This window comes from Urocitellus parryii, chromosome 3 (assembly GCF_045843805.1).
Source record: "Urocitellus parryii isolate mUroPar1 chromosome 3, mUroPar1.hap1, whole genome shotgun sequence".
Taxonomy (NCBI): Eukaryota; Metazoa; Chordata; class Mammalia; order Rodentia; family Sciuridae; genus Urocitellus; species Urocitellus parryii.
Window position 1 is genome coordinate 55,806,297 of NC_135533.1, and position 10,288 is coordinate 55,816,584.

Consider the following 10,288-nt stretch of genomic DNA (forward strand, 5'->3'; position numbering starts at 1 on the left):
AGTAGCATTTATAATCATAAGTGTTTTTGCAGTTTATCAATGGGATAATTAATGGCAATGTGAATTTCAGTAAACAGCTATTAATCCAGTGAATTATTAAGTGAATCATTATCATAATTGGCCATCCTAGGGCTAGTGACATGGACTCTGCCTCTTAGAATACAGTCTGTTTCGAATTATAAAATATTTGGTATAATCCCTCCTACTCTGCTAATTTTTTATTGCAGGAAGATAATATCTAGGTATGAAAATGTTTAATTCAGTCTGTATTAAATCTATCATGTTAGTTATCAGATATAATTTATATAAATGTATTATGAAAATTTTAGTTTAATTAAATATTTGAATTTTTCTCCTCCCACCCCCCATAAAGGAAACGTTTTTTAATATATTTGGGGAGGATTTTTTGAAATGCTATTTCAGTTTTCTGTTTAAGTATTTCTGTGTCTGTTAGAAGAATCCAGTAATTCTTATATTTATTTGAACCTTTTTTTAATAGGTTGAATCAAGCATCATTTCATACACATTCTGATGTAAATGTGTGCAATGGAAATTGGTCAAGTCATTTCCTCATAGGAGATTACTCCTCTTCTGCACAATTCTATGTTACATTTGCAGTCTTTGTATTCTTGTACTGCATTGCTGCCCTTCTGCTTTATGTTGGTTACACAAATCTATATCGGGATAGCCGTAAACTTCCTATGATTGTAAGTAGTCACTTTATTTTTTTTAATATGAAAATGGTTATATTTGAAGTTATATATAAGAGGTTTTTTTGGGGGGAGGGGTCTGGAAATTAAAATTTTGACAAAACTCAGCTCAACATTAGTGAACCAAAATAGGTGAATGTTTGAAGCAAGGTTGAGCTTTCTTTGTTATTAAGATTAACCCAGTTCTGTTAGCCTGTTCATACTCCAAGGAAAGTTTATTTTTAGCCTTATTTTTAAAATGGAAAAACTCAAATTTAAGTAGTAAAGCTTGTTAAATTGCTAAGGGCAAAAAAAGGGCAGTAATTAATGCCTTTGATTTGAAGAATTGCAGGTTACATCATTTGTACAGTGTTAGTACTTCTTACCTTTTCTTTCTTTCCTCAAAGACCCCCCTCTAATTGCCTATATGAGAGATCAGCAGATTAAAACCCAGGTCATATCAGACTCACTGTTTTTTTAAACAAAATGGTTTTGGAATATGACTACACCTAATCCTTTACACATCATCTATGCTACTTTCATGCTAATCTCCTTAATTTAAAGTCTCACATCATTTTTTATGTTCCATATTAGTGGAATTTATTTCAAATCTTTGAGATGCTAACAGAAGATTTGGATTTAAAGTTCTGATACCTTTCTTGGCTTCAGAGTTTCCTGGGCTAGAAATAAAATAACTCTGAGATTTAGAGAATAAACTCTACTCTGAATTATTATTGGCAAATTCAGACTTAAACCATGTTTTTTGCATTGGATCTTTACTATAAAAGAATAACTTCAAAGTAAATATTAGTGCTATTGACTTGAAGGGAAAAGAGGTGTTGTGTGATCTAGTCATTTGTATCTATGAGAAAACACTGATGAATTATTTGTGAACTTACCTTAAAGGGAAGATTAAACACAAAGGAACTTTTAAATAAGTTTTATTTATGTATTTACTTTTAATTTTTGCTGCCTGGATCATAAGAATGCAAATGGTAAGTAAGGAATAAAATAGTCTTTCATCATACAGATTTATTCTGTCTCAGATATCTGAAAACACATAAGAAAACCAGGTGTCTTCATAAAATAGTTCTTTGTTAAGTACCTTTCAAAAAAGATGAACTCAAGTCAACTATTTTCATTTCCAATGCTTAGTTAACAAAAGTTACATATTAGGAATCTGTAGCTTCTGTAGACTTTTCAAGCTTTGTTTTTAAAAAGGGAATAGGATGATCATATGGATAATTACACTTTGTCAGTTTTTTATAATTAGAAGTTATTTCTTGCCTTGTCATTATCCAGAGTTTTTACTGAATCTAGCCAATGGCCTCTTTCTTACATTTTATATTTAATAAACTTTAAATATACTATGCTTCTTAAGGCAACATTCCTATTTTGTAAATAGATTTTCTGTCTAATAAAACTGTAAAATGGATGTAGTTGCATCATTCAGGAAGTCAAAAGTAATTTTCTACCTTAGAATGCATTATAAAGAAATGCTCCAGAATTGGTTCCATAATGTTTTTTGTTATTATTGTGACATATAATGTTCTGGTCTGTTTCTAAATTAAAATTTGAATTCTTTTAATTTAAAAGGTTTTTTTGGAGGTACCCACATTTTTAAATGTAGCAAAATATGACATTGATTTTTCAGGTACTGTTTGTTAACAAGGGCAAGCTTTTTTAGCAGTATCTTTAATTCTGTGTACTCCTAGAAGTATTTCAATTGTGAAATTTTAAATCGACTCTTAGTTCTCTTTTTAGGCACTTTGTGTGTGTGTGTGTTAAGTAGCAGGTGTTTAAGGGTTCCAGGCAGTATAGACAATCCAGAATACCAGAAAATGAAACTAAACAAAAATAGGGTATCTCGAATTTAAAAAATCTGTTACAAATCATATCCTAATTGATTAGTAGGAACAGAGTGGGCTCAGGTAGCTGTGATTGTACATTGCAGAATTCTAGGTAGCACTGTTACTTAGATTGCTGGTTCACTTAGATTGCTGTGTAACCAGAGTTCTGAGTAAGACAAATAGAATCTGCAGGGGCCAGAATAAACCTCTACTTTCCTTCATTCTGTTTACTTTGCATCATTTTCAGAAAAGTTACAGCTTTTGATACAAAAGGATGTAGTGCCTTAAAACATCAGCAAAGTAGATTTAAAGAGAGCATTAACCATACACCTAATAGAACTGTAGTAGTGTTAAGAAAAATAATTCAATTGCAATTTGTTGAATAAACTTCAATTTGAAAAGCAAAATAAAGAGCATAAGCAGAAAAAAAAAAAGGCGTAATTTTAGTTAAGAATTTAGAAAGAGGAAAATTCCTGAAAATTAGGGGCATTTGAAATATATTGGTCAAAACTATGAACTTAACCTAGAGAGAACTTGTTTAACATGTAAATTCAGTTCTCTAAAAAGAAATTTTTATGTTTAGTAAATACTTAGAAAATATCTATAGCAGATTTATGGCAAAGTACAGGGGTCAAAAGGGGAGTGAGTGTTCCCACAGTATAGAGAATGTCAGCTAAAATATTTTTGTACATTTCTCTTTGGTCTACTTTCTTCTTTTAAAAGAACCAAAGCTGTAGAGAGCTCAAACACAAAATGGAAATAACTCCTTGTTTCTGCAGTTAGTCAGTTTTTATCCTCTAATCACAAGGTATTTATTCAGTGCTGTCTGGATCATGTGTGCAAGCTATATGACCTAGCTTCTATATCTCGTAAGAGATTACTGATATTTATCCTAAATAAATGACTCAAAGGAAGCTGGTAAAATAATTAACATCTAATCTAGTTTATTTAAAAAAATACTGATGATAAGCCTTAAAACTGATTTCTGAACTTAGAGAGATTTTTGGTGCTGATATATAATCTCATAGTTTTGAGTGTATCTATATGCTTAGGGTAGCATCAAATCTATAAATTTTGTATTATTTCCACTTTGGTCATTAATTTTCAGGACAGCCAAACAATGTAGTACTTATGCTTTATGTTATACAAATCCATACTTAAAATGATATTTAGATTCTTGTAACGAGTACAACTGGACAAAATTTTAGTTCCTCCGCAGAGATTTTTTTTTTAATTTTTTTTATTAGTTGCTCAAAACATTACAATGATCTTGACATACATTTGATTCAAATGGGGTACATAATCTTATTTTTCCACGTGTACAGATTGAAGGATCACATTGGTTATATACCCATGTTTATACATAGGGCCATACTAATGTCTATTATATTCTGCTACCCTTCCTATCCCCACCTCTCCTCCCCTCCTCTCCCCTCCCCTCACCTCTTTCTACCCAATCTACTGTGACATGTTTCTCTCTCTCTCTTTTTTTCTTCCCCCTCACACCATCTTATATGTAATTTTATATAACAATGAGGGTCTCCTACCATCTTCCGTGCAATTCCCCTTCTCTCTCCCATTCCCACGCACCTCTTGTCCCTATTTAATGGTAATCTTCTTCTCATACTCTTCCTCCCTGCTCTGTTTTGAGTCGCTCAGCAGAGATTTGATTGGTGTGGAGAATAATTTTTTCCCTTTCTTTATCTTGTTAGTTCAGTTAAAAACTATCCAAAATATTAAAACCCTCAATTATATTCTTGGAAATGTAATAAATAGCAAAGGATTCAGTAGAAAATTATTAGTAATAAAGTGTCTTGGGAGTTTTTTGTTTTTTTAATATAAGCATTTTTTAAATTCATGACTACAAATTCATCATGACTGTGAATTTTGAAAGATCTTGTTTTATTATTTTTACCATTCCAGTATCCATTTCATGGAGAATTAGATTTAGCCAGGGGTAGAATTGCTATAAAAAAGCAGGATAAGAATAAGGGAGTTGAATGTATTAAAGAGATTATAACAACCTTAGAATATAAATTATTAAGGAAAATGAGAACATGAGTGAACTTGAGAAAGTTAAAAAGTGGTAGGGTCAGACTTCTTAGTGGATCAAAAAACTTTTGGGATTGGGAAGCCAGAGAGTGAGCCAGAAAGAAGTGATGTTGGACAGGGGAATGATTGAAGGAGATTATGGAAGAACACAGACATTGATGATAACAGGGTCTAAGATATGATCTTGGGACAAGTGGTTGAGAGGAGACTGTGGTGAAAACTTTGGAAAACTTTGGTTTTTGCTGTAAAAATCTCATACTCCAGATGAGTCTTGTTAACTGTTGTACGTCAGGTACTATGCTAGTAACCAGTATTCACTGAATTAAGTATGACCTTTTTTGTGTGTGTTTGGTGCTGGGGATTGAACCCATGGCCTTGTGCATGCAAGGCAAGCACTCTACCAACTGAGCTACATCTCTAGCCAAGTATGACCTTTTTAATAAAGTATCATGAAGGCCATTTGTCAGTACCATAGGATTAAATGTAATTTCAGTCTCATTGTAGATTTGAAATGTGGTATTTTTTAATTGACTGCTCATTATTAACTCCCTATATTTTTGCTTCAGGACTTTGTTGTTACTCTGGTTGCCACTTTTTTGTGGTTGGTGAGCACATCGGCCTGGGCTAAAGCTCTTACAGATATTAAAATAGCTACTGGTCATAATATTCTTCAGGAACTTTCATCTTGTAAACAGCCAGAAGTGATGTGTTATTTTCATTCTGTGACTAGTATGGGATCCCTAAATGTATCAGTGGTATGTATGCATTATTTATGCCATAAATTTTTATTTTTTTTATTAGAAATTAAATTACTAGTAATTTAAGAAAGCAATAACTTTCAATAAATCTCTGAATGAATGTATTTTTATTTTAAAGAGAGAGAAGAGAGAATTTTTTTAATTTTTATTTTTTAGTTTTCCGTGGACACAACATCTTTATTTTATTTTATTTTTTAATGTGGTGCTGAGGATTGAACCCAGTGCCCTGCGCATGCCAGGCGAGCGTGTTACCGCTTGAGCCACATCCCCAGCCCATGAACGTATTTTTTAATATTTATTTTTTTAGTTGGACACAATATCATCTTTATTTTATTTACTTATTTTTTATGTGGTGCTGAGGATCTAACCCAGGGCCTCTCATGTGCTAGGTGCTCTACCACAGAGCCACAACCCCAGCCCGAATGTATTGGTTTTTATTTGTACCAAAGCTGTCAGGATCCTAGTTATGATATAGACTATATAACAATGAAGAAAAGTCAAGAAAATTATTTATTGTGAGCTGGTTTGAATAAGATCCTATTAATACGATCCTAATAATAAGTCTTATGCTTTATTAAAATTGATGAGGCAGGACTTTAACCTCAAAGGCACTTATAATAATGTCTTTAACTTTTGTTGAAATTATTTGCCAGGCATTGTGCTTTTGTATCTCAAGTTATTCAGCTATCCTAAAAGGAATGTGAAAGGTAGTATTATAACCATTTTAAAATTAGGAAAAGTGTAGCTCATATGTTAATTGACCCAAATGACTCACCAAGGTTTGAACCACATCTAGCTTAGAGCCTGCTGTCTAAATTAGAGTTTGAGTAACATAGTACATGAAAGTGATACTTTTATGGTTTCTTAAATAATCTATAAAATTTAGCCCATATAATGTATTAAATGTTATTTTGTTTGCTGTTTTACCAGATAAGTGCATTATTTAAAATATTATTAATATACCAAGCATATTGTATTTAGAGAGGTCTCATGTGTGTCATGTTTTTAAGAAAATATTTTCCACTGGGCACTGTGGTGCATATCTGTAATACCAACTACTCAGGAGGCTGAGACAGGAGGATTGAAAGTTTGAGACCTGCCTCAGCAACTTAGTGAAACCCTGTCTCAAAAGTTAATTTTAAAAGGGCTTAGGGTATTGCTCAGTGGTAGAACCCCCCGGATTGCTTCAGTACCACCAAAAAAGAAAAAGAAAAGAAAGTATGTTCCTGGTAGGTAAAATGAATTCTGCATTAATAAAGGAATTTTACCAAATATTTATTTTATAACTTTGTAATTAATCAAAGTTAGTACTTTGAACTTTATAACAGTACTTTGAACTGAACAATTTCAGAAAACTTTCTTGCATAAATACACAAAAAGATATAAAGCATATGCCCTTTAGTAACATGGAAGTACTGTTACCTCAAGCCTCTTATCCCACTCTTCATAATTCACTATTATATCTATAAAGGACTGTTAAAATAAGGTAGCTGGAGTTTATTCACCTATGAGGCTTCATCTGGTCAGATGTTTATCAGGGAAGATTAATTTATTCGGGTTGATCCATATAAGATGTTAAGTAAAATTCTTCTGGCTATAGCTGTTGTATTGGAGTAAAAGAAATGGCAGTAGATGGAGAGAAAAGGGAAGTAGAAAAAAGGAGTACACGGACAGTTCAGAACCATTCTGGACAAGAGAAAATGAAAGCCCCAACAGATGGAAGCCCAGATTCCTATTGCAACTCTTCACCCTGAAGTACCAAAATCTAAATACAAAGTAATAAAAGGAGAATTTCTGTTTTCTAAAATCTAATTTCATGGTTTTTGTAATAATTTTTAGTTGTGATTTTTGTGTTTTATAGTTAAGAGATTTAGTTTTATTTTTTAGAATAAGTCTATTATATCCAAATTTCGTAGTTTGAAATAAAGTTTTTATTTTTTTATTTCACTTTCTATGTGGTAGTAGACATTAAATGAAATGATGTACTTCCTAAAAATGTTAAATATTTAAAAGAAAGTAGATATTAGATTTTCATGTCTATTTTTCTCTTTTGTAGATCTTTGGCTTTCTGAATATGATACTTTGGGGAGGAAATGCTTGGTTTGTGTACAAAGAGACAAGCTTACATAGTCCATCAAATACTTCTGCTTCCCATAGCCAAGGAGGTGTGCCACCTCCTGCTGGAATATAATTGAAGGGAGAGAGAGATACACTGTATGAAGTATGTGTCTGTACTATGACTTGTTGCCAACATCTTCAGAAGCGCTTGTTTCTAATAAAAGTAATGGCTTTTTCAATAAATTGGTGGGTTTAAAATTTTGCTGCTTTTTTTTACATAAAACTTGTGCCTTTCCTAAGAATTTAAGATGTAAATGTATACTGACATGAAAATTTGAAAATTCAGGGGCCTATTATGAGATGATACACATTTGTAAATGAACAGTAATAACAGTAATTTCTTCATTGTTTGCCTTCCAACATGTTTACACCTTAAGCCTTAATAGTTCATTCAGAAATGGTTATATTATCATATCATAATAGGAGAAAAAACCTTTATTTGGAATAAACACTACTGTAAGTTTGTATAGATCATATACCTAAGACCTATGTTTAAGAAAACCTTATAAATCATATTTAGAAAAAAACATATTTAGTTCAAATTTTATATCTGAACATTCTTCATATTCTAAAACAATTTGTACTTGCAAAGATTAGGTATGTTTTATTTTTCTTTTTCTAAATGACCTGCTGTACTTTATAGATGTACTAAAAATTGTGTTAGGAGCAGAGATTTGGAAATTTCTAACATATGTGTGGTTAAGTACTTCTGTTGCATGATGTGTAAGCTTCCATTATACTGGTGGTTTAATAGGCTTGGCATATAAGTAGAACACGGTTCAGCAAGGTGGTGTTATATGTATAGGCATTACTCAATGATATTTGTTTGCTGTGTTTTGTTGCTTATGCCATCTAAGTGCAGGTTGAGACCTAGTCTCCTTGCAAGTAGAATAAATGATCTACCCTTTATTGCAGACCCTATGCAGAGGGTTAAAAAAAAAATTAAGATTGTCTTATACTTTGGAAACATTTAACATTTAGAGTCAATGAAGTTGCCACTTTGAGTTTAGTGTTGATATTGTGAAGATAAATGTGATTCAAATTTTGCATTTTTTAATATTCGTTCTTTTTTCACAAGTGGATGATTAAGGAATTATGCATCATAAAGGAACCTAAGAAAGCTATATTATGAGTGTACTGTCTTTTCACATATATTTTGGGTATATTCCAAATACAGTACTTATTCATATTTTGCTTCCTAATCTTTTTGTTGTACAGGTATCCAGACTTCCTATTCTTAAACATGATTGTTTATATGTGAAGCATATCTTGCTATTGCCTTATTTTTGTTGCTTTTATTCATGGCAAAAATTGTCAATATGAGAATGTATGTGTTTTAATGCAACAAACTTAATAAAGAAGTTTAAAGAGTGCACTGATTGTTATATTACAAAGAAATGTTCATCTTAAAGGCATCAGCAATGCAAAATGGTACTGATTTTAAAGCAGGAAATAGAATTATAATAGTGCTTTTAAGTGTTTGGCAAGGAATAAAACAGATAAAAATACTTTGGACACTCTGGTTCTATCCCTTTTTCTTTTAGTCTCATTTAAAAATACTTAAATAACTCAGACTGAGTTTTCCTGATAACTTAATAGCCTTTTTAAATTGACTATTCAATTAGATAAAAAAAAATTTCTAATTAAGAGTATATGCTTTGGAGACAAACTGCCTAAATTTGAATCTTGACTTCACCACTTACTAGCCAGTTAATGTGAGGCAAATTACTCTCTGCATGCCTCTGTTTTTTCATCTGAGAAATGGAAATAGTGAAAGTATTGATCTCAAAGAGTGTTCCTGAGTAAATGAAATGAGTAAATAATTGTAAAGGCTAGAAAATAGTAGGCATGTGTTAGCTATGATTACTAATTTTTGGTAGCATCTAATGTAGAGATTCTTAACATACAGTCCATGGAGCTTAGTGGGGAAGCTGGTCTGTGGCTAAGAAGCAGGATAAGCTTCAAGTGTACAGACTTCTCCCTTTACGGTATTCCTTAAGGAGTCCTGGATGTTTGGGTATGTTTTCCTGCTGATTGTAAATGTTCATGATGTTAATAAAATTAAAAGTTATTAGGCTATTGACTGGGCCTGGTGGCACACACCTGTAATCCTAAGTCTGAGGCAGGAGGATCACAAGTTCAGGACCAGCCTCAGTAACTTAGCAAGATCCTGTCTCAAAATAAAAAGGGCTGAAGATGTAGTTCATTGTTAAAGCAGCCCTGGTGCAATCCCCAGTGTGTGTGTGTGTGTGTGTGTGTATTTTTTTTTTTTTTTTAAAGAAGAAGAAGAAAAGTTAATAGGCTAATGAGAGTAGACTTAGAAGTTCTGTTACTTTTTCACTACCTGCTTTTCAGGTAAAACAAGCAATTTATAGGATAATTTTCAAGACAAGCAATAAAAGCTTTAACCTAAGTGATAGGTTGCAGGGAATTATTTATAGACAATCTTTATTAATTTTTTTGTGAATAGAGTTTGTGTGGACAAAGATTCTTAATGTTAACAGCAGTATTGTTTGTCCTTTATGATTTTAGATCATTTAGATGATTTTATTATATAACATGAGGTGAGTGTACAAAATAATTATACAAGTACTTAACTTGCATCTTATTTTTAAGGAAATAAAATATTATAAATACAGCCTTTTCCTGCCCTTCATTAATATAAATAGAAATAAATATTGTTTTGAAATCGGTGTGAAGATTTCTCAGAACATATCATAAAAAATGGGGAATATTAGAATGTGAGATACATAGTCAGTTGTAACTGAGGTATTACAAAATTATTTAGCAAAATGCTTGTAACCAATTCGGTTTCCCACCA

The 10,288-nt window shown here is 31.9% G+C and overlaps 1 protein-coding gene across 3 annotated transcripts in view; it reads left to right on the plus strand.

The window, feature by feature from the left end:
- The window catches only part of Sypl1 (synaptophysin like 1), a 21,449-nt gene extending 12,610 nt beyond the window's left edge, over positions 1–8,839 (plus strand). For all 3 annotated transcript variants that reach the window (XM_026395760.2, XM_026395758.2, XM_026395757.2), the window contains exons 4-6: positions 500–707; positions 5,158–5,346; positions 7,406–8,839. In XM_026395760.2, the coding sequence (XP_026251545.2) occupies positions 500–707; positions 5,158–5,346; positions 7,406–7,540 (532 nt within the window). In that variant the 3' untranslated portion in view covers positions 7,541–8,839. The remainder of the gene's footprint in view (positions 1–499; positions 708–5,157; positions 5,347–7,405) is intronic.
- The last annotated feature ends 1,449 nt before the right edge of the window (positions 8,840–10,288 follow it).